The sequence below is a fragment of the Coregonus clupeaformis genome, chromosome 8, assembly GCF_020615455.1.
Source record: "Coregonus clupeaformis isolate EN_2021a chromosome 8, ASM2061545v1, whole genome shotgun sequence".
NCBI lineage: Eukaryota > Metazoa > Chordata > Actinopteri > Salmoniformes > Salmonidae > Coregonus > Coregonus clupeaformis.
The window spans coordinates 56,100,358-56,128,349 of NC_059199.1; the positions used below are offsets into that span (position 1 = coordinate 56,100,358).

Sequence of the window (27,992 nt, forward strand, 5' to 3'; positions counted from 1 at the left end):
GAAGAAACTTGGTATTTTACCAAATAGGGCTATCTTCTGTATACCCCCCTACCTTGTCACAACACAACTGAGTGGCTCAAACGCGTTAAGAAGGAAAGAAATTCCACAAATTAACTTTTAACAAGGCACACCTGTTAATTGAAATGCATTCTAGGTGACTACCTCATGAAGCTGGTTGAGAGAATGCCAAGAGTGTGCAAAGCTGTCATCAAGACAAAGGGTGGCTATTTGAAGAATTTCAAATATAAAATATATTTTGATTTGTTTAACACTTTTTTGGTTAGTACATGATTCCATATGTGTTATTTCATAGAAATACAGTCAGCATGTCAATTGCAAGCTCCCTCAAAACTTGAGACATCTGTGGCATTGTGTTGTGTGACAAAACTGCATATTTGAGAGTGGCCTTTTATTGTCTTCAGCACAAGCTGCACTTGTGTAATGATCATGCTGTTTAATCAGCTTCTTGATATGCCACACCTGTCAGGTGGATGGATTATCTTGACAAAATATAAAATGCTCACTAACAGGGATGTATACAAATTTGTGCACAACATTTGAGAGAAATAAGCTTTTTGTGTGTATGGAAATGTTCTAGTACCTTTTATTCAGCTCATGAAACCAGCACTTTACATTTTGCATTTACATTTTTGTTCAGTGTAGTTCTCTCCATGTGACTCCTTGTGAGTGACTCCTTGAGCGCGGTAAACCTCTGACAGGTAAGTCTTCATATTTACTGATGACGACCCCACAAATGATGCTCTGCGATTGGCCAAATGTGTGATACGTTTTCAGTCAGTTTACTGTATATTGTTGTGAAAAATTATGTCAAAACTTAATCACTATTAACAATTGTTTATCCGTATGACTTGGCGTGGCTAGGCTATTGTCAAATAATACTCGGAATGAGTACGCATATTATAAGCTACAGTTCGGTTACTTTTTCGATCACGAATGAAAATGTACCTTAAAAACCCTTTCGGTTTCGTTTGCATTAGGAAATATATTTCCTTGTCGCATCAGAGCGAAGCCAAGCTGTATTTTCGCTTCAAATTTGATTAAGGTATAGTCTACATTCTTCTTATATTTGATTTAATCATTATGGCACTTTTCGACGTAAGTGGTTATAAGTCCCACGCGGGACTTCGTGGGCAGATTCTTGGAACAGGAGTAGGGCATTTTATTGACCGACCGAATCAGGAATTTGCTGTCCCTGTTGGAGTGGATGTGAGTATTTTCTGCAGTTATTTTCTGTTTCTTCTGTGACAATAATATGATGATCTAAATGATCTAATGTGTCCTATGTGAAGTGAACTATACCTTACTAAAGCATGGTTCAATGGAGATTCACAACTCACCTCAAGCACACATTTAAGCACGCACGCACAAACATACGCGCGCACGCATGCATACCACCTGACAAAATACTGACAAGCGCTGCTGCATCACACATTTTTTAAACGATTGGATCAATCTACTTCACAGTCCCACTCTATAATGCTCTCTTTCTCTCTAGCCCTCAGGGTTCCTGAAGTCATGCAGCCGTGAAGGTGGTGTGTCCATAGATCTGAACCATGGAACAACTACACTGGCTTTCAAATTCCGCCATGGTGTCATTGTGGCCGTGGACTCCAGGGCCTCAGCTGGCAGCTACATTGGTAAACATCACATTCCATAGGGATTAGCTTTCCTTGATAACCAAAACCACTTTAGCCCATCAGCCTTGCGGTCTTGGTTTCACGTGGTACAGATTTATAATGTAAGAAAAGTACCTATTAGTCTCTCATTTCAGGCATACACGTGCATTCATCTGACAATACTGTACCTATACACAGTAAGAAACTAGTAATAGCATTCTACTGTTACTACTATAACTGCCTACTGTATTGTGAGTACTAAACCAAATCTACAAGTGGTAATTGTAAGGTCATCCATTTTGATGTGATTTACCTTGGAAGGATGATGTGATCAGCCTTGAGTTGGTCCATTAGATTTCTGTTCCAGCAGCAGTCGTAGACCGCACCTTCAGATGCAGAATGGATCTCAGAGATCTATAACCAAACATAAAGCAATCATTCTCTAACCCCTTTGCCATGTATTTGTCTTTCCCTGCAGCGTCAAAGGAGGCTAACAAGGTGATAGAGATCAATCCTTACCTGCTGGGGACCATGTCTGGCAGTGCTGCTGATTGCCAGTACTGGGAGAGACTGCTGGCTAAGGAGTGCAGGTCTGATGGAGCTTGTCTCTGTTAGATTGAGTCCCGCTATACAGTTACATGGTGTTAATATCACAATCATTGATGCCTGTCTGTCTGGCTGTCTGTCGGGCTTATGGGGAAGGGGAGGGCCAGGGAGGGTTGGATGGACAGAACATGTACCAATCAATGTCATTTCCATTTCTCAAAACAAATGCGTGGGACATAAATTAGGCACCACACAACCATATCAATATCAAACAGTGACTTTGTAGATACCATCTATGTAACGTTTTGGCCATAATTGTTATCTAGACTAGTCCTCTCCTATATTGGTCGTAATGGTTTGCTTCCAAGCCCCATTAATGCCTTAATGTATCTGGGGTGTTCAAATCTATCTGGAAGTAAACCAGTGTTTTAGCACTCTGACTGCCTTGTCTCATATAGTGACTGACCCTCCATCTCTTTGTGTCTCAGGCTGTACAAACTGAGGAACAAGCAGAGGATCTCAGTGTCTGCAGCCTCTAAGCTGCTGTGTAACATGATGCTGGGCTACAGGGGCATGGGCCTCTCCATGGGCAGCATGATCGTTGGCTGGGACAACAAGGTACAGGGAGGGAGTGGAGTGTGTGTTTTTGGTGTGTGTGTGAGTGGTGTGTGTGTGTGTGGTATGTGTGTGTCTGTGTGAGTGTTTATTTGAAAGCCTGATTTTTATAGCTTACATTTTCATCCTGATGGTACCCACCATTTGTGACTACCATTGGATTGTCTCCAGTTGTCATGTCTGTTGATGCGTATCAATATATTTGTGTCTTGCTGTCCAGGGCCCTGGTTTGTACTATGTGGATGATAATGCCACACGTCTCTCTGGTCGGATGTTCTCTACTGGTTGTGGTAGCAGCTATGCATACGGAGTGATGGACAGCGGTTACCGTGAGGACATGACGGTAGAGGAGGCGTACGAGCTGGGCCGCCGTGGCATCACCCACGCCACGCACAGAGACGCCTACTCTGGAGGAGTGGTCAACCGTGAGTGACCTTGTTCTGAACCTATACTCATTCTATAACGATTAATTTGATTTGACTTAACTAAGTCAGTTCATGTGAGACCATGTGAAGCATAGATAGGTGCAGGATTGAGTTTGATGTATGCTGAGATATTGTTTGTTTGTTGTGTAAATTCCAGGTGTGAATTCCATTCAAGAGGTTATAACTAAATATACAATTATAATCTAATCTCATAAGGATTTATCCATATGAAAAAGTATTCATATGCTGAATCCATAGGAAAATAAAATGTAAACAATACCTTTATGTGTAACTGTCTGTGTGTTTGTCCAGTGTACCACATGAAGGAGGACGGCTGGATAAAGGTGTGTAAGGAGGACGTGTCAGAGCTGATCCACCGCTACAGGAAGGGCATGTTCTGATCATAGATCAGTTTCTACACCCACACAGACACACTGTGTTCTCTCTCAACTGATCCCAGCACTGCTCCAAATAAAGACAATTTTCAAACCGCATACTCTGGCCTCTATTGTTTAAACTGATGGTCTTACATGCCTTCACAACTTGCTGCAACTGTTACCAGTCCTATTCAGATGTACAGTATGATAATCTACCAGTTATTTACCAGTGCCAGTCATTGGAAACGGTTTGTATGATTGTTTAATGCAATACTATTAACCTTGATTAAAAGTCTGTTGAGACTTGTGAAATACACTTGACAACTTTGTGACTTGAAGAGTTTTAGTCCAATGTTTTAGCCTACTAAACGGTCAAATAACATAACCTCATAACCAACAGTTGAAGGAGGAAGTAAAATTCAGAGTCCTTATAGTTTTGTCTAGCGTATTTGCCTCCAACAAACTGTTTCCTGAAACACAAATACATGTCCCAAAACCAGTCGGATGTGTTTGCCCGGGTATCGTTTGGTTGGCACCCTTCTGTAAATGTCCACCTTAGTATAGGAGTTCATTGTACAAATGAAATTCTACAAACAAAATGTTTGTGCTATCAGAGGAAGTTTTAAATTAATGGAATGAATTTGCCATAAAACCTGAAGTAACCTTTTCTCCCATATTATGTTCATTTTCTCAGCTTGATAGATGAGTCACTGTGGATATGAATAGTGTGTGCAGTAGTTACATGGGGACTATACTATAGTGCCCAGTATGTTATAAAAAGATAATTAAATCCCTTATAGCAACTACATTCCATAAAATAGTATTACCAACATTGATATCACCTGTTGCCAGGCAGGATTCTGTGCAACAGGTCTTGGTGAATACCATATGATAGGCTATTACATTTCAGCTCTAGAGGGCAGAAGTACTGCCACAGCTGCTCTGTTCTCCCTGGCAGTTTATTGATCAATAAATATAATTTATTTCATAGGTCAGAGTTCACTCACCTGGTTTTCCAGGTCTGAATCAGTCCCTGATTAGAAGATAATGAAAATGACCAGTGCTGTGGTCAGACAAGTGAAGATACTGAACATGATTTGTTCTAATCTCTATCATATAATGTTCAGGACAAAATATACAGTGCATAGACAATCCCCTATTTTAATAAGTATTTTATTCAAACATCTTTCATACAGGTCAACAAAATATCTAGAATGTAATTTATCCAAAAGCCTATTATATTGTTACAAAATAATTGTGGAACTCCTACACCTACAAGTAAACAGTACCGCACCCAAAATGAGTATCGGCACCTATTTAGTTACGCCCGTGCTTGACTTGGACTGAAATAAGTGCCGAAACAGTGTAGAGATTATCCCCCTTTCTAAGAAGCATTTTATAAAAACATTTACATATCAGACGCTTTTATCCAGAGACTTAGAGGAGCAATTAGGGTTAAGTGCCTTGCTCCAGTGCACGTTGGCAGATTTGTACATAGTCTGCTCAGGGATTCAAACCAGCAACCTTTCGGTTACTGGCCCAACGCTCTTAACCGCTAGGCTACCTGCTACCCCATCATTTTTCATACAGGTCATCAAAATCTGTTACTTCTTCTTAAGCCCATTTACAAAATGATATTGTTCCACTTCAAGTCCTTCGCTGTTTAGAACATAATATCTTACAGCAAAAATGATTAAAAGGCCCAGTATGACACTTTCATTCCAATTTTGTAGACTTTATTGAAAGGTGTAAGAACATTATTACAGAATGCATGAATTTGGTCTCTAATTTGTCTTGTTTGGCTGGTTGATTATGTATCTCTTAAATGGATCACATTTACACTTGCAATAAAATACTTGTTCACTTGCCCCATCACCAACTTATTTCTACAGAACGTATAGTCAAAAAGTGTTATGCCCCATCATAAATCAAACGTATCATAAAATCAAAACAGCTCGAAAAATAAAGTCACTTCCGTTAAAAGAGAAACATTTACAAATGGAACATGTGGACAGACCTTGTCTGGCTTATGGCCATGCAATTAAACAAGTTAGTGTGAGCAAAGTTATAACATGTCACACAATTACTGTATCTTATACCACCAAAACGTACACATATGTGCAGCTACACTACACATTCAAACAAAATAATGATGTTTTTCCAGTTTACAGCAATATCTTTTAAATGTGATTGTTTTGGTGGCTTCACTTAGGGGAAAATCAAACAAATTTATGTTTTATTTGTAGAATAATATAAATTCAGATCTTAATTTAACATCGCTCAACAATCTAATCCTTTCCAGAAACACACTTTCATGGTGTTCCATTGATTCTAATATACCCGTAAGACTGAGATACGTCTATCACACAGTGGCAATATTACATTTTATAATTCAACAAAATTACAGCACAACTTTTAAAAAGCCAAACCATGGCAATATTACATTATATAATTCAACAAAATTACAGCACAACTTTTAAAAAGCCAAACCATGGATTAAATGAAAGTAAAACGGTTTAAAGGAAATCACCAAAGAATATTTCTGACAGCAGATTTTTTTTATATATGGATTCTGTGTTTACAGTGTGTGTGTGTGAGCTTGTGTGTGAGAAAGGTGTATGTGTGAGACTGATGTGTGTGTAAGTATACGTATGTGTTACGTTCTTGGGAAGTTCAATGTTTGTTGTTTCCATTTCGTTCCTGTCCTCTTCAGCTCCTTCCTAAAACACATGAGAAGAGAGGGGTTACACACATAAACACATTCCAAACAGTAGCAGTGTGTTCCAGTGTGGTAGTGGTTGTTTCTCTAGTTTGCTCATTAATATGAGGACACCTTAAGTGACTTACTCTGATGTTACAGAAGTGCAGAGAGGTCTCTCAAGTCTTTTGGACACCTTTCCCAGAGTTGTCAGAGTCAGTGTCGGAAGCTAAAACAGAAATGAAAGCAATGTAAGAAAAAGAGACTGATTGAAAGATAATGAGTTCAGGTTCATTTACAAGTTCCTAATGCATGGTTCAGGGTAAATAAAACCTTCCATATAAACTAAGTAGCTACATCAATTGACATCTAAGTTTGAACCAGCATCAGAATCTACAAGGAAAAGAGACTCAACCACATTCTAAAATGGACACAGTCCAGTCCACACAAAACAAACAATCTGTGATCTTTTTAGAACAGCAAACAACATGAAGGTCCCCACTTACTGCTGGTTGGAAGAAAGCCTGAAACAGAGATAAACGTGATGTTATTATTGACTCTGATTTGGTGGAATATTACAAGAGAACATGTTTGAGAGTATTCTGAATCCTGTATTCCTACTGCAGACATCACATACAACCTAAGTGACAACGTGACTCTTTATTTACATGAATCAGATCAAACATACTTCTACCATCACTAGCTACAATACTATTGCTTGTAAACCAGTACTACGACTACTACTTCTAAACTACTAACTAAAACACTTCTGATAATATCTAAGATGACAGTGTATCCTACATATGATAATAGAAAGAGGTCTTTCTCTCCTCACACCTTTCTTGCTCTTCTTCTTCCAAATGACGACCCCAACAACAACAGCAACAACGGCCAGGAGAGCTACAACCACTCCAATGATGAGGGCGGAGCCAGTGGTGTTTGGGTCATTTGCACCTGTAATCATCAGAACAGAGCATTCAGACTACAGTGCTAGATGGGCCATTTCCATCTCAAATGAACTCCAAGCAGCATCCCTCAATGTTAATAAAAGGTCAGGTGGTCAATGAGAACATGCAGTCAGAAAGGTAGTGTTACTAAGCAGGTGAGTGAACTTAAATTAGGAATATTGGGCACATTCAGTAGGAGGGTTGGGTATAGCGTATATTTGAATCCATCTCCCTTTTACCCCTGTTAGTCTTTCCCCAGTTGGTCTGGATCTCAGACTCAGTCAGAACCTTGATGAAGTCCTCCTTGATACCAGTGACCTGAACCACACACTGATACTTGTTGTTCTTCCACTTGTCAGGTGTCACTGTGAGGTGGACGCTTTTCTGGAAGGTTCCATCAATGTTGTGGAGAGTCTCTCCATTCTCCATATCTTCATGCTGCTCTTGTCCATCTTTCTGCCAGAACACCATGACTCCACTGGGGTAGAAACCTGTAGCGTGGCAGGTCACTGGAGAGGAGGGGGTCTTCTGGAGCAGAGACACTAGGGGAGGGACTGGAGAGAGAAAAGGGGGGAAGAGAGAGAGTGTAGTGTAGTGTTGAGAGGGGGAATAGACAGATGCACACAGATAGAGATGGGAGAGAAAATGACAGAGAGGGTAGCAGTAGTGAGAAAAAGACAGTTAAATGATAAATGTTTTTAAAGACAATACTATTGTCATTCAAAACAACAATTTCATGTTTCTTAAAAACAATTGATTTTGAAATGATTCCTGATAATGAAATATCACATAATTCCTGTGTAAGTCGAGCTATGTCATCTGTCTCTGTACCTGTCCTCATCAGAGTGCTCTTCCCATAGTCCAGATACTTCTTCAGCCAGTCAATGCAGGTCTGGGTGAGGTAGTTGTTCATGTTCTCATTGAAACCCATGTTTCTGTCCCACTTGTGTTTGGTGATGACTGCCTGTGGTGTTGGGGCGATCCATGTCTTGGTCTTCAGGTCAAATGCTACGAAATCCTCTCCATCATATCCAAACTGATCAAACCCCTCTGTGACTCTAGTGTCCTCATCCCACTCACAGCCGTACATCCTCATCCATGTGTGCACACCTGAGAGAGAAAGAAAGAAAGAAAGAAAGAGAAATATGATCAACACAGTTAATCATTCTGTTCTCCAGATTCCGACTGCCAGTGGGATCTCTATCATCATATATTAGTTGTTCAACCAGACTGGAATAAAACAGAGAGAGATCCAGCTCAGACCTCTACAGTGTGGTGATGATGTCACACCTTCACCACAGAGACAGAGAGAGTTGATGAGGAGCCTCAGAGAGTGTGGATCTATTCTACACCAGCTGATGTTGGCTTGGTTCTATCTACTGTGTTGAAGATACACATTGTGTTATGTACAGTAGTGTTATTCTAACAAATGGATGTTGTGTAGGACTGTAGTTTTCAATGATGTGTGTAAATGAATAAAACACTGTTGGTAAATGAAGACTGTCTTCTAGTGATGATGTCAGAGATAAATAGAGGAAGTGAGAGAGGATCCTCCGTTCAGTCAGGAACAACAGGAGAGAGAGATGGAGAGACTAACATGAGGAAGATTATCTCTCAATAATGTGAGACTACTGGAGCTGTGTGTGATCCCCAGATCCTGAGGGTGACAGGTGAGTGTGTAGAGAGTAGGGCTGTCCCTGACAAAAAAAATATTGGTCGACTGAGAGTAGTCTGTTCCTTCAACCAATCGATTGGTCGAAATGTCAAAACGTGTATTTTTCCAAATATAGACACATCCTATGTGTTTGAACTGTGCTTGTCTGATGCTTTAAACGCACTGTTTGATGAAATAATTAAGACAAACAAATGACTCAAGAGTGAGTCAGATGGCCACGCTGTGTTAAAAAAATGACAGTGAGTGCCTGTGACTGGCGCATGTTGTCTCTCTCTCCTCCCTGCTGCAGCGAACAGGCACCACAACACAGCAAGTGTTTATCACACTGTCCGTGGTGCTGAAGCTGCAACATAATTACAGCCATTTGGATATACATTTATATATAAATTATAAGTGTTCCAGAGTCTGTTCTAACGAAGAAAAACAAAGTATATAAATGATATACACTGAACAAAAATATGAATGCAACATGTAAAGTGTTGGCCCCATGTTTCATGCTCTGAAATAAAAGCTTTTTTCTGTCAAATTTCTGCACAAATGTGTTTACATCCCTGTTTGTGAGCATTTCTGCTTTGCCAAGATAATCCATCCAACTGACAGGTGTGGCATATCAAGAAGCTGATTAACCAGCATGATCATTACATACTTGTACCTTGCGCTGCGGACAATAAAAGACCACTCTACAAATGCAGTTTTGTCACACAACACAATGCCAGTTTTGAGGGAGTGTGCAAATGGCATGCTGACTGCAGGAATATCCAACAGAGCTATTTGCCAGAGAATGTAATGTTCATTACTCTACCATAAGCTGCCTCCAAGGTCATTTTAGAGTATTTGGCAGTATGTCCAACTGGCCTCACAACCGCAGACCACGTGTATGGTGTCGTGAGGGCGAGCGGTTTACTGATGTCAACGTTGTGAACAGAGTGCCTCATGGTGGCGGTGGGGTTATGGTATGGGCAGGCATAAGCTATGGACAAGGAACACAATTGCATTTTATCGATGGAAATTTGAATGCACAGAGATACCGTGACGAGATCCTGAGGCCCATTGTCGTGCCATTCATCCGCCGCCATCACCTCATGTTTCAACATGATAATGCACGGCCCCATGTCGCAAGGATGCTCTGGATTGACGTGTACGACAGCATGTTCCAGTTCCCGCCAATATCTAGTAACTTCGCACAGCCATTGAAGAGGAGTGGGACAACATTCCACAGGCCAAACTCAACAACCTGATCAATTCTATGGTGATGTGTCGTGCTGCATGAGGCAAATGGTGGTCACAGCAGATGCTGACTGGTTTTCTGATCCACACCCCTACCTTTTTTTTAAAGGTACCTGTGACCAACAGATGCAAATATTTATTCCCAGTCATCTGAAATCCATAGATTAATGCCTAATTAATGTATTTAAATTGTGACTCAGTAAAATCTTTGAAATTGTTAAAAGTTGCGTTTATATTTTTGTTCAGTATATAAAGACGTTATTACAGCAAAGGCTAAAAACAGTTGCATGCATTTGCGAATTGCGGTTCATTTATTGTTTAGGCTAATTATTCAAAGCTCCCTTTGGCATTTTGTTTAAAAACTAAAACGCTTCATTGCATTTCAATGCATGAATGACTCGTCTGTGTGATGACATGAACAAATGATTGATTGATACAGTAGCCTATTTATTGAAATATAAGCCTAAGTAAGTTACGGTATTAACACAGCTAAACAGGACGCGCCCTTAGCTCTACAGCTTGATGGTGGTTATACAAGGCTGCTATACTAAGCCTACTAATGATAATGACATTACTTAATAATAATGATCATAACAATAATGGCTCAAACAAATTGTCTGCAACAGTGAAATGGGCTACTTCTATGTGAATTAATGAGGAGGTGGAACACACTTCAATTCAAACCATTGTTAGAAAATAAAACTATATAAAAGTTGAAACTATAGATAATTAGCAGGCAGTGTGCCTTGGTTCGAGGGAAACGCGGGTTAACGCCTTGATCACACCAACAGCGTCATTGCATCAATGCTGCATAACATTTTGTGCAGCTACGCAACTATACTGAATGCAGGTATCTACACACGTGTTGCAGACGGTCACATGAGGTTGTTAGATACATGGAGGAGAGAGTCATTGTCACAGTATCCTCAAAACCGTGTCTTTTTGACACAACTGCTGACAGCTACATGGACATAAACACGACAGGATCGCCAGGTCAGTTTAGTAGTGAGCTTGTTCTAGATGTGGCTAGCTAGCTAGTGAAGTGTGTGTGTGTGTGTGTGTGTGTGTGTGTGTGTGAGAGAGAGAGAAATAGTAATATAAATGATGCTAGTTACTACCCATGATAATTTGGCCAAATAACCGTTTGTGTGAGAGAGTGTGAGTGTGTTTGTGAGAGAGGGTGAGTGTGTTTGTGAGAGAGGGTGAGTGTGTATGTGAGAGAGTGTGAGTGTGTATGTGAGAGAGTGTGTGACTGTGCATGTGAGAGAGTGTGTGTGTGTGTGTGAGATAAATAGTAATAGAAATGATGGTAGATACTACCCCTGATCATTTGGTCAGATAACCTTGTGTGTGTGTCTTTGTGTACAGTAGGTGACATGTCCATGATAGCTATCTAATAATTATAGTTATGCTAGGTGGTGCTTTGGCTTATCATGTTCATGTCTATGTAGAAGAAGACTGTAGGAGGAAGTGGAGAGGACTCAGGGACAGGTATCAGAGAGAGCGAAGGGCAGAGAAAGAGAAGAAGAGGTCTGGGCCAGCAGCTTCAGGCCAGCAGCCTTGGTGCTTCGGCCACATTCTTTCTTTTTGGATCCATTTATTGTACCTAGGGCAATGAGTGGCAATTTTACAGCCAGACCCTCTACGTCATCCACAAGTGCGGGCGCAACCGGTGCATCAAGACCCTCTACGTCATCTATAAATGCGACCACCGCCTCCACCGGTGCATCAAGACCCTCTACGTCATCTATAAATGCGACCACCGCCTCCACCAGTGCAGTGAGACGCTCTACGTCATCTACAAGTGCGACCACCGCCACCACCGGTGCAACGAGACCCTCCACGATGTCTACGTCATCCACAAGTATGACCACCACCGGTGCGGCCATGGAAGATGCTGAAATGGAGGAAGCACCGCTGGATCTGGGACCCGGTGAGATTATTATGCCCCTGACGGAAGTGACCACTGAGGACCTCGTTGAACAGGATGTGGCCGTGGAGACAAATGGGGAGAGAAACGAAGAGGAACATCGTCACACCAGGCGTCATCGGAGGTACCAGCCCCCAGATCCACTCAACTCATTTCAGCAGAGGCTCCTCCAAGCCGTCGAGAGGGATGCAGCCCAACCTGATGCTCACAGGGAGGAGGATGAAGAGACCCTCGTTGCCATGCCAACCCTGAAGAGGCTGCCTCAGCCAAGAAAAGCAGCAGTCAAGGTTCAAATTCATCAGCTGCTTTTCGAAGCCGAGTTCAAGGGTACGTTTTTTCCCCCACAACACAGGTAGTGTTATAAGTATTGCGACAGTTAAGTAAAGTACGTCATTTTTGCAGTATACTCATGTAGGCTAATTGGTATTTCAGATCAATGGATTAATATGAGGAAAATGTATAGCTGTTGTTTCTGGATTAGAAAATACCCTGAAACAACAGTTTGCTGTCTAAATATTTGCCTGTCATATTCATCCTTTGATCTGAAATACAATTTCCATGAGTAAACAGCAAGTATTACCAACTTTACCACACTGTTCCAATATTTATGCCACTAACTACACTATACAAGCAGTATTTAGTTAACATAAATCTCACCTTCTATGGTGTTATATTATGTAATGAGATGTAGATGGAGTCAAATTAGCCAACCAGCTCACAGGAAGGACAGGAAGAGGAGAGGAGTTGTTGTTTTGACCTCCCTCATTGTACCTTTCCTTTCACACGTGTCAATTCCATTTAAATTCAGTCAATTCATAAAGTCAATTGTTACAACATTTTTAGGATAGCATTCATTATTAGTGTTACATAGATTTCTGAATTGACTGAATTGAAACTCACACACCGGAGAATTCACAGATGCTCGTTGGTCTCTTACAAAACAAAAGGCGAATGTATTTCTTTCATTTAAAACCACCTGAAAACCATGGTGTTGAAACTTTTTGTGAAGTTATGTTCCATGGACTGGTCCATGACGTCCAGGGACCATTAGTTTGTTTAGCAGTGTTATTGCTACACATTATTTTCTTTTTTTCAGAGACCGAGACTCTGCTCTTCTCCTCGAGGCACCTCCCATTTCCATTGCCCCGCCCTTTTATCTCCCTCTGCCTGAGGAGGCTGTCGAGATGAACGGTGGTGGCTAACCATAGGGATGGAGCAGAGGCAGATAGAGGGGAGAAGGCCGGCAGACTGGTGAGGGGGTGGGTTGACTGTCTGTATTACTCTCTCTCTCTCTCCATGGGAGAATCTAAACTGTATTTCCTTGACTCACGTCCTCTCTCCTCGCCTCCTTCTCAAAGCCCATTGGAGGAGGAGGTCAGAGAGAGGGAATGTCAGGTTCCTTCACGCTGACCTTCTTCTCCAATGGGTTTTGAGCGAGAGGTGAGGAGAGAGGACGCGAGGAATCAATGAAATGCAACGGAGATTTTCCAAATGTCCTCAATTGAGATTTTCCAACTGTCCTTATTCTGCTTACTATGTCCTTGTTAGTAGGCTTTTTGAGTATAAAATTCATGGAATTCATAAGGTAAATAGTTACTCAATACTTAGGACAGCATTCATTATTAGTCGTACATAGATTGCATGAAAATGTACTGAATTGAAACTCACACACCGGAGAATTCAGATGCTCTTGTTCTTTTACAAGACGAAAGGTGAAATGTGTGTTTACCTGTATTGTGGCTACACATCCACTTTTAGTTTTGTCAGACACACACACCTCTCCTCCACTCCTCTCTGCACCTCAGATCTCCACTGCCCTGCCGTCTCTCTCTTCATGGCCATGTCTGAAGTCCCCCTACTACCTCCAGGCTTTATGAGTAGTCCCTGTCTCTGTCTGCAGTTGTGACAACAATACATGATCTTGTTGTTCTCTTACAGATTACAGGTGATTTGTGTGTTTAGCTACACATTCATTTTTGTATTTTTAGACGCACATACATGCACAAACACACACCTCTTTCAATACTTGTTTTAATTTTTGTAAACATTTTATAACACACCTACCTGTCATGTTCTTTCCCATTTTTTCATAGTCAGTTTCATTTGTTTATTAGTATCTCATTTAGACCTAATCTCCTTATTTCCTCCCTACACCTTTGCAGATCTAAGCAGTGGTGGAAAAAGTACCCAATTGTCATACTTGAGTAAAAGTAAAGATACCATAATAGAAAAAGACTCAAGTAAAAGTGAAAGTCACCCAGTAAAATACTACCTGAGTAAAAGTCTAAAAGTATTTGGTTTTAAATATACTTAAGTAGCAAAAGTAAATGTAATTGCTAAAATATACTTAAGTATCAAAAGTAAAAGTATAAATCATTTCAATAATTCCTTATATTATGCGAACAATGTTTTTTTAATTTACGCATAGCCGTGGGCACAATCAGACATAATTTACAAACAAAGCTTGTGTGTTTAGTGAGTCTGCAGAGGCAGTAGGGATGACAAGGGATGTTCTCTTGAAATGCGTGAATTGGACCATTTTAAGGTCCGGCTAAGCATAAAAAATGTAACGAGTACTTTTGGGTGTGAGAGAAAATGTATGGAGTAAAAAGTACATGATTTTCTTTAGAAATGTAGTGAAGTTAAAGTAGAAGTTGTCAAAAATATAAATAATAAAGTACAGATACCCCCCAAAATACTTAAGTAGTACTTTAAAGTATTTTTACTAAAGTATTTTACACCACTGGATCTAAGACAAGATGAAAGTAAAAACCCATTCTCTTCCTAATTAGTTTATTTTCCAACTGCATGTTGTCAGACCAGTGAAGATGGTGGAAAACGCGGTACTATTTGTATGGACCGTAGGTTAGCCTTTCCCATTGTTATCATACGAATGTAAAATGTAACTGTACACTGTGTGCACAATTATTAGGCAAGTTGTATGTTTGAGGATTCATTTTATTATTGAACAACTACAGTGCTCTCGGTCAATCCAAAAGGTTAATAAACCTCAAATCTGAATATTTAAGAAAGTAAAAGTGAGGTTTTGGCTTTCTTTGGAGAATATCTATGTGTGCACAATTATTGGGCAACTATTAGTGTGCAGAATTATTATGCAACTAAATTAAAAACGAAAAGTTCCCCATCTCACTTGTTTATTTTCATCTGTTAAAGTGAGAATAATAAACAAACAACTCAAAATTTACAAATAAACATTTCTGACATTTCAAAAAAATATCAGTGACCAATATAGCCACCCTTCTTTTCAATAACAGTAATAAGCCTTCCATCCATGGAGTCTGTCAGTTTTTCGATCTGTTGACAATCAACTTTTTGTGTAGCAGCAACCACATCCTCCCAGATACTGGTCAGAGAGGGGTACTGTTTTCCTTCACCGTAAATCGACCGTTTAAGAAGGTACCACAAGTTCTCAATAGGGTTTAGGTCAGGTGAGGAAGGGGGCCATCTCATTATTCTTTTATTTTTAAGACCTTTACTGGCTAGCCACACAGTGGAGTACTTCGATGCATGCGATGGAGCATTGTCCTGCATAAAAATCATGGTCTTCTTGAAAGATGCAGACTTTTTCCTGTACCACTGCTTGAAGAAAGTGTCTTCTAAAAACTGGCAGTAGGTTTGGGAGTTGAGTTTGAGTCCATCTTCAACCCGAAAAGGTCCATCTAGCTCATCTTTAATAATACCAGCCCATACCAGTACCCCACCTCCACCTTGCTGGCGTCTGAGTCGAAGTGGAGCTCCGTGCCCGTTACTGATCCAGCCACGGGCCCATCCATCTGGTCCGTCAAGAGTCACTCTCATCTCATCAGTCCATAAAACCTTTGAAAAATCTGTCTTCAGATATTTCTTGGGCCAGTCTTGACGTTTCAACTTATGTGTCTTGTTCAGTGGTGGTCGAGTTTCAGCCTTCCTTACCTTGGCCATGTCTCTGAGCACTGAACACCTTGTACTTCTGGGCACTCCAGGTAGGCAGTTCTGGAATATGACAGCACTGGAGGATAATGGGTTCCTGGTAGCTTCACGTTTGATTCTTCTCAAATCTTTGGCAGTTAATTTGCGTCTTTCTTTCTCAACACGGTTCTTGCGACCCTGTTGACTATTTGCAACAAAACGTTTGATGGTTCTGTGATCACGCCCCCATATCTTAGCAATTTCAAGAGCGCTGCATCCCTTTTGAAATACTTTTTACAATTTTTGACTTTTCAGAGTCAGTTAAATCTCTTTTTTGGCCCATTTTGCCTGAGGAAAAGGAGCTGCCTAAAAATTATACACACCTTGATATAGGGTGTTGATCTCCTTAGGCCACACCCTCCCTCATTACACAAATACACATCACCTGATATGCTTAAATCCAATAAGCATTCCAGTTTATACAGCTTGGAGTTGGGAAATATGCATAATAATGATGATATGGTCAAAACACTGACTTGCCTAATAGTTGTGCACACAGTGTATGTCGTATAACCTTAATTAGAGCTCCTGCTCACCTGATGTACCATGCCAGGTGTGTATAATACTGATGTGGTGACCCGATCCTGCAGGTTCATGCTCTACAACATCCGCAGAGTACGACCCTACCTTACACAGAAAGCGGCACAGGTCCTAATCCAGGCACTTGTCATCTCCCGTCTGGATTACTGCAACTCGCTGTTGGCTGGGCTCCCTGCCTGTGCCATTAAACCCCTACAACTTATCCAGAACGCTGCAGCCCGTCTGGTGTTCAACCTTCCCAAGTTCTCTCATGTCACTCCGCTCCTCTGCACACTCCACTGGCTTCCAGTTGATGCTCGCATCTACTACAAAACCATGGTGCTTGCCTACGGAGCTGTGAGGGGAACAGCACCTCCTTACCTTCAGGCTCTGATCAGACCCTACACCCAAACGAGGGCACTACGTTCATCCACCTCTGGCCTGCTAGCCCCCCTACCTCTACGGAAGCACAGTTCCCGCTCAGCCCAGTCAAAGCTATTCGCTGCTCTGGCACCTCAATGGTGGAACAAGCTCCCCCACGACGCCAGGACAGCGGTGTCACTGACCACCTTCCGGAGACACTTGAAACCCTACCTCTTTAAGGAATACCTGGAATAGTATAACAGTCATCCTTCTACCCCCCCCCCCCATTAAAAAAACAAAAAACAAAACAAAGGGGGTGGTTGTCCCACTGGCTATCCTAAGTTGAATGCACCAATTTGTAAGTCGCTCTGGATAAGAGCGTCTGCTAAATGACTTAAATGTAAATGTAATGTTAATGGGACTCCCATGCCTGCTTTCGGGACTTCAACCATCCCTGGACCCACACAGACCTGCGCTTTCGGCGGGGCTGGTCCCGGTCCAACAGCGCGATCAAGACCACCTTCCTCAACATTGGTCTCATTGTTGAAAGTGCCTACTCTCTACTATCTTGACTATTTATAATTGCAATTCCCTCCAAAACTATGCATTTTGGAGAGAAATAATATTTTAGGCTGGCACAAATACATTTGTAGATGTCATCGAATAAATAATAATAATATGCCATTTAGCAGACGTTTTAATCCAAAGCGACTTACAGTCATGTGTGCATACATTTTTACGTATGGGTGGTCCCGGGGATCGAACCCACTACCCTGGCGTTACAAGCGCCATGCTCTACCAATTGAGCTACAGAGGACCACAAATAATATGTAAGCTACTTGGCAAATGTATTAATAAAACATTCAAATAAATTATTTTTTATTATGTAAACTGACTATATTTTTTACTGGATATGTGTGCAACAAAAGTTCAACATTCACCTTTTGCTACTTTCTGTCAAGTCTATGCATACAATTTTATGCATACGTAACGCACTGCAACTGCCTCTGCAATGCAATGCTGCAAGGCAAACGCAGCATTCCATTGGAAATGAATGTACTTCTAATGTACCAAAATGCAATGACGCTGTAGGTGTGATCGAGGCATAACTGTCCTGTTGCTTAACAATCACGTTTCGGAACAGTGAGTGCATTCTGACTTCACGCACAAAAAAAACCTCACAATGGGGTGACCGTCAGAGATATTTGGAACTCACACCTGAAAAGGTTAAGCGCAATGTTTAATGAAATAATTAAGACAAACAAATGACTAGAGGGAGTCAGATGGCCACGCTGTGTTAATAAAATGACAGAGTGCCTGTGACTGGCGCACGTTGTCTCTCTCTCCTCCCTGCTGCAGCGAACAGGCACCACAACACAGCAAGTGTTTATCACACTGTCCGTCGTGCTGAAGCTGCAACATAATTACAGACATTTAGTTTCTTACTTGTTTCTCTGACTGAAAAGTTGTTACCGAAATCCCTCATTTGTTAAGGAAAAATATTCCCTATACCCTCAACTCTTGCTCTCTTTACGTGAAACTGGTATGCATCGCATGGACGTGACCAATAGGGCCTGACCTATAGCCTATCATAAGGCTGGTGATATGGACTAAAAATCATATCTCGATTCACGATATATATATATCAATATTTTTGATATCTCTAAATATGCGTTGTTGTACAATTAAAGGTCAAATACACTGTATTTCAAACAGTCAGCAATAATCTAATGAATGCAGGGCATGTGAAGTTGTACCTAGGCTAAATATAATCCTTTCACAACCATAAGACTCACTAATAATTTAATTATTTCATCAAAATAGTTTAACCTGCTTTTTTTTTGCAATAATCACTGATCTGGCTTTCAAGACTGTCTATGAAAATGCCCTTTTTTGTTCCAAATTGACCTAGAACCATGCATAATGAACATTCACTAATAATGACTAACTTCTTGTAGCAGGCATTAGGCCTTAGAAAATTAACACCGGTCTCATCAAATGTCTCTCAAGCCCATGTGCTAGTGATTAGCCAGCTAATCTTTATATTTGAAGTTTAGCCAACTTGGATATTTTTGCTAGCTAACAAGGTTGAACAGTTAAATTGTTATGAACACACCCTTCTGTCTGTCTCCAACTGTTAGAAAAGCATGTTAGCCTGTCCACTTTGTTCAGGTGTTGAAATCAAGTGGTCTACCTTATTTCTCAGAATGTTGCCAATTCCTTGTATAATTGTGTTTTATGCTTATTGCACATTTATAAAACACAGACTAGACAGCTAGTATAACAGTCTTTGGATAAAATGCTGCTAGCAGTACACCAATGCCGCGCGCGACAAACTGAGCATTCACTTTCCAGAATCAATGTTCATTGATACTCTCGTTTTAGTAGTGTCTGCTCTGCGCACAATTTGAGTAGTTGAGACATAAAAAGGGTATTGTTAGAAAAGTGAACTTCTCCTCTATTACAGTAAAATAATGTCTTCATGTGTTTGTGTTCATATGACCGATTCTGTTGGACCAAACCTCAAATGCAAATAGCGAGTTGAAGCCGCTTGTCAGAGAGGAAGATGTGATCTCTTAACTTTGTTGGCGTGAGAGGCAGGGGGAGGGGCTTGGTGTGTGTAAACCATAGAGGAAGAGGCGAAGCGAGAGGTTTCACTCCCGCAAAAATCTGTCCAAAATAAGCCCAATGAGTTTCTATGGTCTTATTTTGGACCTAAGCTTGTCGCCTGCCTTCCCGCCTTTGGGACAACGACACCCATTGTTAGGGCGGAGACATGCATCTCGTCATTATATACTGATCTCTGGTGTTAATGGGGAGGTGCACACAGCACAGAAGGAGCGAAAGAGACCAGAAATACAAACGCTCATAAAAACTAAAAATAACAAAACCTTGGTTCTTGCGATACAGGCATTTGGAATATCGCGCAATAATATAAAATTGAATTAATTACCCAGCCCTAGCCTATCATATTCACATCAATAAATTGGTTATAACAAACTCCAAACATTGTAACACAGTAAAATGGATGCGGAGGACGTGAAAAATAAACTTGAAACTGGGGACTGTTTACTGGTTACTCAGGAGGGAAAGGGAAAGTCAGATGTGTGGAAGACATTTGACTTAGTTGTGGAAACTACAGCAGATCATGAATAAGGAGGGTATAGGAGCAAGCACTGCCTGAGTATTATGTGTGCCAAACACGTGCTGTTAGATTCCAGTGTTATTTTTTCGGACCATTTGGAAGTGTAAACAACACTAAATAAATTATAAGTGTACCAGAGAGTCTGTTCTCACTATTTATATATATTTATGTATAAATCCTTTATTATAGCAAAGATTAAAAATAGTTCCATGCATTCGTGAATTGCGGTTTATTTCTTGTGTGGGCTATTATTCAAAGCTCCCTTTGTTATTTTGTTTTAAAACTAAAATGCTTGATTGCATTTCAAAGCATGAATGACTCGTCTGTGTGATGACATGAATGAATGATTGATTGATTTATACAGTAGCCTATATATTGAAATAGGCCTAAGTAAGTTACGGTATAAAGAATAAACAGGACGCGCTCTTAGCCCTACAGCTCAATGGTGACTATACAAGGCTACTACTATACGAAGCCTACTAATGATAATGAAATTACTTATTATAATGATGATCATAATAATAACTTTAATAATAACAATAAGAAGGATATCAAGTAAAAGGAGGGTGTAGGAACAAGAGCTGTGTGCATATTGTGTAACAAACAGGTGCTGTTAAATTACAATTTTATTTTTCTGCCCGTTTGGAACAGTGTAAACAACCCTAAATAAATTATAAGTAATACCAGAGAGTCTGTTCTAACTGATTTTTTTTTTGTAAAGCCTTTTTAAAAGCATAGCAAATATAAAAAACTGAAATCGCTTAATCCAACATTTTGCTGTTGCATGAGGCTTGGTGCTCACGGAATCAGTAGGCTATTAAACAAACACTCAAACAGGCAACAGAAGCAGGATCTGTCTTATTTCTGTAGATATATATGGATGATTTATAAAGCAACATATAGGGAAAGGCGCCAATTCAACAGTGCACTGAAGATTATGTTTCAGAACTGCGGACAGCGACCGCTATCCAACGCGGGAGAAAGCGCATTTGTTATAAAATTATTATATATTTATTAGTGTTGCACCATTATTCTTAGATAATAGAAACATATACAATTTCAGTTGCACATGTCTTTGATGGACTGTGCCATCCCCCAATGGATTAGTCTACTGAGACAGGAGCCAATCAGACAGGTGGCTTGTGCACCATGGAAAAAACGAAACAATTTGCAACTGCTCAAATAAAGAAATCTCGGTCGACCAACAGCCTATCAACCAAACAATCGGCCAGTCGACTAAATGGGGTCAGCCCTAGTAGAGTTCCCCTGAGAGGCCTGATCAGCTCCAGCTGCAGAGCCCACAGGGAGTCACTGGGAGCTTTGGTCCATTAGAGCAGAGAAGACCAAAGACACATCATCATCATCAATCACCATCATCATCATCATCATGCTCTGCTTCTCTCTTCTGTCCCATCAGATCAGAGAGACACTCAGAGAGGCTGAGGAGACTACAGCTCTACTGTGGGGGACAGAGGAGGAGCACACAGCTGGACAGTGTGGACAACACACACACACACACAGCATGAAAGCCCCACAGAGCAGACTAGAGGGACTGACTGAGGTATTGACTGACTAATTAAACTTGCACATGTATCTCAAGCAGAGATCACAGAGATCTGACATTCACCAACCTGCCAATCAGGTAATTGGAGAGTGACCTTACCAATGCCATACGTGGATAAAGATGGTGTGCAGTTTAATGCCATTTACAGTAGTGTTATGGTCATAGTCATATGTCCTTTGTATACTTAAAACAGTACACAGTAGTTTTAAACTGAATGCTGTGCTGGTGTCCAGGAGCAAGAATTGGGACCATCCATACAGTAAGAAACAAAGGAGGCCATGCTAGATGTTTTCTAATACTGAAGTCAGCTAATGATGCTGTGTGTGAAGGAAACAGAAACAGGAAAGGAGGGGCAGATCTGTACATCCCTGACATTCTAGATCTGTAACTTTAGTGATCAGTTCTCTAATCCTGATGCATTCTTGTCCCCTAGAATAAGGAATTTTGACAGTTTACACAAACACAACTGATCAGATGAGGTTAAGATGAAGGACTTACCTCCACTTTGGTTAAAACGCTGCTTTAGAGTATTGATGTCGATTTTGAAAGTCTGTTGGGAACCCAAAAAATTCCCTGTCTCCCTCTCCCAGTACTGTGTGTCTGTCCGCTTGTTCATCCAGTCCTGTTTGGGCACCGCTCTCTGGCTGTTGCTGTCATAGTGAACCATCTGAACATCATCCACCATCCCCACAACCACAAACTCTGGGAAGTTGGGAACTTCAGAAGATGCGGTGTAGAAATACTTCAGGGAGTGAGTCACTAGAGGAAAAAAGTAAACGTTATTGTTGAATTCTTAACAGCTAATTGTTTTTCAAACTCATAAAGGCTAAACAGAGGTTGACATTTTCTCTATACTGTAGCGTTTACGCTTGGATTCAGGAAGCAGGTAAAGAAGGTGAGTTTAATGATGAGAGAAGGCAGATAAACAAAACAGGAGAAGCGTACTGAACGTGAAAAAAAATCAATAGTGCCTGATGACTGAGGCTACTGAGGGCTAAATAAAGGGAGAGTAATCAATGTGATGATGAGGTCCAGGTGTGCGTAATGATGGTGCCCAGACCGGTGGTTAGTAGAGCGGGAGTCGGCGTGACATATATTAACTTTTTAGTTTCTCCACACTACTGTTTAATAAACTGGTTGTTAAATAAATATTACTTTGAACACTTTTACTTTGTACCAAAATAGGTGTTTTTGTTCAACGGCAGGGTGACATTTATAAGGAAAGTTGCTAAAACAGCACGTGACCCCCAGATATTACACATTTTGTGTATCAGACATGGAGAACCAAGAATGTTTTACCAAAATATTTACCTGGAATCAGTGTCTGATATATAGAAGGAGACACTGAACAGTAAGAACAGTATTGTGAAATGGAACAATGTGATATTCCCAGGCAGATATTTCTGTGGATTCATTACCTGTGATATACACATGTGAAAACATGGTATCCCTTTCAAATGTACAGCATGTACATTTTGGAAAGGATACGGTCCTGTGTGGCTCAGTTGGTAGAACATGGCGCTTGCAACACCAGGATTGTGGGTTGGAATCACACGGGGGATCAGTACGAAAATGTATGCACTCCCTACTGTAAGTCGCTCATGATAAGAGTATCTGATAAATAATGTACATGTAAGTAAATTGATAATACCTCAAGCCCAATAGCACTATCACTGATAGATGAGATGACATTACCTTTTAGCAACTTTACATTTGACCTGGTAGTACAGTATTCATCCCCTAATAGGAACTACCAAGTGGTTTATACTACTTGATTCAGTGCACACTCAGCTAAAGGTAATATGGCATCAAAATATACTTTTATGACAGTCTATTAGTGGATTATATTTAATAAAGGGGGTGAAATGTATATATTTCATTGATTTTTGTAGGAATAACACTGTAGAGCCCAGGGGAGAAACCTGTCAATGTTCACAGTACTGTGGGGTGATGCTGACATCATATTCAGAGAGGAAGGTAAAAAATCCAATTTTTTCAAAGATGGCATATGTCAGTAGCACCCCAGTGTTGTTACTGAGCAAGCTATAGGCCATGTGAGTAATACTTTTAAACAGGTTAACACTCGCAAGGCTGCTGGGCCAGACGGAATACAAAGGTACATTCTCAGAGCATGCGCAGACCAGCTGGCAAGTGTCTTCACTGACATTTTCAACCTCTGCTTGTCCCAGTGAGGAATACCAACATGTTTCAAGCTGACCACCATTTTCCCTGTTCCCAAGAACTTCAAGGTAACCTGCCTAAATGACTATCGTCCCGTAGCACTCACATCTGTAATCAGGAAGTGCTTTGAAAGGCTGGTCATCAGTACATCACTGGGGCCGAGCTCCCTGCCATCCAGGACATCTATACCAGGCGGTGTCAGAGGAAGTGCAGAATAAATGTCAGACTTCAGCTAGACAGTTCTCTCTGTTACCGTCCAACAAGCAGTACCAACAGCTTCCGAGACAGCTTCTATCCCTAAGCCATAAGACTGCTAAATAGTTAATCAAATGGTTACCAGACTATCTGCATTGACCCTATTTTGCACTGACTCTGTGCACACTGACAAGACTCTACACACACCCACTCACACTGACAAAAACCCACATACACTACATACACACACAGACACACACATAACACACATACACGCATACTGATGCCACATACACACACACACACACCAGGCCTGGGATAACTCGTTTTAACTATGCTTTGTGGAAAGTAACTATTTTTCCAGGGGGACAATTTGAATACAGACCCCCAATGATTCCTACTTTTCTAAAATATTTGAATACAGATCCTTCTTTTCTGAAACTATTGGATTGGCTGCCTTATACTAATAGGACTCCCTAAAAACATGGCACTTCGATACAAGCGACTTTTCATAACAGGTTAGCAGAGCATTTTCTCTAACCTTAACCTAATTCTCCTAACCTTCTGCATTAATTCTCCTAACCTGCTGTGTAAATTCTCAGAGTGGTGTGTTTTTAGGGAATCTCTTCGACTAATGACAGGGCTGTATCTGGAACTGCATGTTGAAGATAGAAATAGAATGAATAGATCACACACAATCTCATATACTATTCCAATCTATCTGACAGTCATATTTGATCTACACAATACGTTTCTATCTTAACATTTTGTAAACGTCCATTCTCCTGAATGTCCATTGTCCCAGGTGTACATAATCAAGTCAAACCAATTAACCAATGATATTTTGTACAGATAAGTATAAGTAAGTTGTAATACTCAACTACTGTATGACTCTTTCAACATGCCACTGAAAAGCTTGAAAGCTGCAATACATTTGATGATACCTGAAAATACTGAAGAGTAATTCAAAGCCATTTGCAAACATTGCAAACAGCAAGTTGGATGCTTAGCAAAAACAACATCGAATCTCTTTGTCCATCTGAGCACAAGTGTTCTTGTTTCAAACACACACTATACCATATTTAAAGGGATAGTTTACTCAGAATACAAACTAACATGATTTTTCACCTAACTTGACTGTAGTTGATTCAAGAAGGTAGTTTTGGGATATTTAGTATCCTTTCGACACTTAGCCTAATAGCCATATTTTGTTACTGTTAGCATTCTCAGTAACACTGAACATTAAACTGTTCTTGTGCATGGGTAATACAACTTTTGGATTAACATTTTATTAGCATGTTGTTACATAATACTTTGGTTATTGCATTTTAATTGCAATAGCAATGAGCTGAGAGTTTTTGTAACTAATGTACACAAGAGGAATAGTGACTGTTCCTTATTCCACTTATATAATAACTCAATTATTATGCAATTATAAAGTCATTTCCAAAGTCTTATGTAACAACGTTGCTATTAATCAAAGTTACTACACATGTATAAGAACTTGATGTCAAGTGTTACTGTATAACCTGTCTCACTCATTATGAAAACATATTTGTTAGTCATTTTGAAGCTGCAAAAGTGCTTTTCTCTAATGTTGTGGTAATTCCATGTCCCTCATGTATTTAATTCTAGGCTATAGTCTATATTAAGATTCATATCGGAGAGCCCTCCAAACCAAGTGCTATTGATCATATATTTACACTAATTCAACTAACTGTTGTAGGTTTTGGTTCTTCATCAAATATTTGGCAGCTATCAAATAATATTTGTTATGTTTTCAAATAACTTGCATATAAAAATACTTTCAAATATTATTGGGTTTTCTGAGACCTGTATTTCAATATCAAAGCAAATAGTTTCCTTTTAGTTTAAACTCTATATAAACTATATTTGACTACCTTGAGTATTTGAAAAGTTGGTATTTTCAAAAAACTATAAAATTCAACTATTTTCTGCACAGGTCCGACACAGATCCGCTGCTGCTGCTACTCAGTTCTTTGTTCTTAGTCTTATTATTATCCATCCTGATGCCTAGTCACTTTACCCTGCCTATATATACCTATCTACCTCAACTACCTCGTACTCCTCCTGTACATTAATATGGTACTGGTACTCCCTGTATATAGCCTCATTCTTGTGTATTTTATTGCTCTTGTGTTATTATTTAAAATGTTCTTATCGAACTTGTGTTATTATTACATTTTTTCTTATCTAACTCTGCATTGTTGGGAAACGGCTCGTATGTAAGCATTTTATGGTGAAGTCTACACCTGTTGTATTCTGCGCATGTGACAAATAAAATGTGATTTGATAGACAAGTGGATGCTTCTATACGAGAACGTTCAATAGCTTTGTTTCTGTTATTATACTGCCACCTTGAGGATGTTACTGCAAAATAACATGGCAAACTTATTTTCTTGCAAGCCAAATTGATGTACTTTCATAATAGCCTACAGTTTTCACCAATGTTTGGAACTGAAACTGAACATACTGCAACTTAAAAAGATTTGAATTACATTACACATTTCCAAGACATGATTGACCCCTCATATGTCTACTACGACTTAAAAGTAAAACGTGATTTCATTCAAGGTGAACACTTTCTCTAGTACCAACCCACTATCATCTGATCAGTTAGGGGTAGCAACTGTGATATCGAGGTATTAATCAATCAATCAATTTTATTTTATATAGCCCTTCTTACATCAGCTAATATCTCGAAGTGCTGTACAGAAACCCAGCCTAAAACCCCAAACAGCTAGTAATGCAGGTGTAGAAGTATTACTAGGCAAGACAGGGAGAACCATGTAACTAATGGGCAGCACATCTTCAGGTTTGTACATTCCAGTGCATTATAGTACAGGACTACAAAAACATATAGCTATGCACAACTAAATTCAACACTATCAACAAAGAAGCCCATAGTGAAACAAACGTGATTTTGGAGTCAGACCCAACAGTGTTTTTGAATATTCCAAAACCCCTAAAGATACATTTTATTTTATATCTAATGACCATAATATTACATAAATCCATCAATATACCTTATTTTTCTAGGAATGAAGAACATATACCTAGGCTGTAGTAGACTATGCATTGGTCAACATGCTTTCTAAAACTCAGTGCATCATTGTGATTCATTTCAGTTTATTTCAATGTAAATACTACAGCCTCCCACTGGGCACAGACTTCAATTCAACGTCTATTCCACGTATTACATAATTTTACTGAAATTAAATGGGGAAAACGGTGATTCAACCATTGTGTGTGTGTGTCCACTGCCAGGGCTGCCACCTCCTCAGCATTGTGTGCTGTGCGGTCATAAAAAACCGCATTGTCTAATAAAATTATATTATCAGAATAGTTCCAAAAAAATCTAAATATGTCATTGATTTTGAAGAAAAAGCTTGCAGGGTCTAAAAGTCTAATAGTTTAATGTAACAATAATAAGTAAATACATAGGCACATATAATTACTTAGGGATTTTGACAATTATCTTGTATCTACTTCCCCAGAGGCAGATGACCTCATGGATACAATTTTTATGTATCTTCATCCAGTACGAATGAAGCTAGAGGTAGTTTTGCGAGCCAATGGTAACTACTGTTAGCGCAATGACTATGTTGCCATATAAGTCCAGTCATTGCGCTACGTCCTTCAAACTGCATGCAGACATATACATACAAATGATATCCGCGAGTTAATCTGGCTCCGAGGAAGTAGTATAGGACTTAATTACCAAAATCCCGTATTATCCATTTAAGTAAATAATGGATTCTAAATAACCTACATAAATAGAAAAAATATATATTTTTGTAAAATCTAAAATAATGTTATACTGACCAGCAGATGCTGTATGAAGAAGGCCTATTCCCAGCACCAGCAAGATACAACCCTCCATGTTGACGTTCGTTAATGTGTTTTCTCCAATGACTACGACGGTTCTCTCTTCCTACCTCACTCTCCGGAGCTGTAA

The 27,992-nt window shown here is 40.0% G+C and overlaps 2 protein-coding genes across 2 annotated transcripts; one reads left to right on the top strand and one right to left on the bottom strand.

Moving 5' to 3' along the window:
* Nucleotides 1–946: 946 nt before the first annotated feature.
* LOC121571578 (proteasome subunit beta type-8) lies at nt 947–3,717 on the top strand. Its single transcript, XM_041883112.2, has 6 exons — nt 947–1,227; nt 1,517–1,658; nt 2,116–2,227; nt 2,672–2,801; nt 3,019–3,223; nt 3,536–3,717. Exons 1-6 carry the CDS (start codon nt 1,102–1,104, stop codon nt 3,622–3,624), a joined length of 804 nt encoding a protein of 267 aa, XP_041739046.2. The 5' UTR covers nt 947–1,101; the 3' UTR covers nt 3,625–3,717.
* A 1,602-nt stretch (nt 3,718–5,319) lies between these two features.
* LOC123491402 (H-2 class I histocompatibility antigen, Q9 alpha chain-like) lies at nt 5,320–27,992 on the bottom strand. Its single transcript, XM_045222089.1, has 8 exons — nt 27,860–27,992; nt 22,136–22,396; nt 8,077–8,355; nt 7,485–7,799; nt 7,136–7,252; nt 6,805–6,822; nt 6,448–6,527; nt 5,320–6,320 (listed from the first exon to the last, which is right to left on the bottom strand). Exons 1-7 carry the CDS (start codon nt 27,915–27,917, stop codon nt 6,478–6,480), a joined length of 1,098 nt encoding a protein of 365 aa, XP_045078024.1. The 5' UTR covers nt 27,918–27,992; the 3' UTR covers nt 5,320–6,320; nt 6,448–6,477.

What these genes read in the sequence shown, in the direction of transcription:
- LOC121571578 (XM_041883112.2), top strand. Translation starts at nt 1,102, where the DNA reads ATGGCACTTTTCGACGTAAGTGGTTATAAGTCCCACGCGGGACTTCGT. An exon ending in CTCAGCTGGCAGCTACATTG is followed by an intron (nt 1,659 to 2,115) that starts GTAAACATCACA and finishes CTTTCCCTGCAG; the next exon opens with CGTCAAAGGAGGCTAACAAG. An exon ending in CTGCTGGCTAAGGAGTGCAG is followed by an intron (nt 2,228 to 2,671) that starts GTCTGATGGAGC and finishes TTTGTGTCTCAG; the next exon opens with GCTGTACAAACTGAGGAACA.
- LOC123491402 (XM_045222089.1), bottom strand. Translation starts at nt 27,917, where the DNA reads ATGGAGGGTTGTATCTTGCTGGTGCTGGGAATAGGCCTTCTTCATACA. An exon ending in TCTTCATACAGCATCTGCTG is followed by an intron (nt 22,397 to 27,859) that starts GTCAGTATAACA and finishes TTTTTCCTCTAG; the next exon opens with TGACTCACTCCCTGAAGTAT. An exon ending in GAGCACTCTGATGAGGACAG is followed by an intron (nt 7,800 to 8,076) that starts GTACAGAGACAG and finishes TTCTCTCTCCAG; the next exon opens with TCCCTCCCCTAGTGTCTCTG.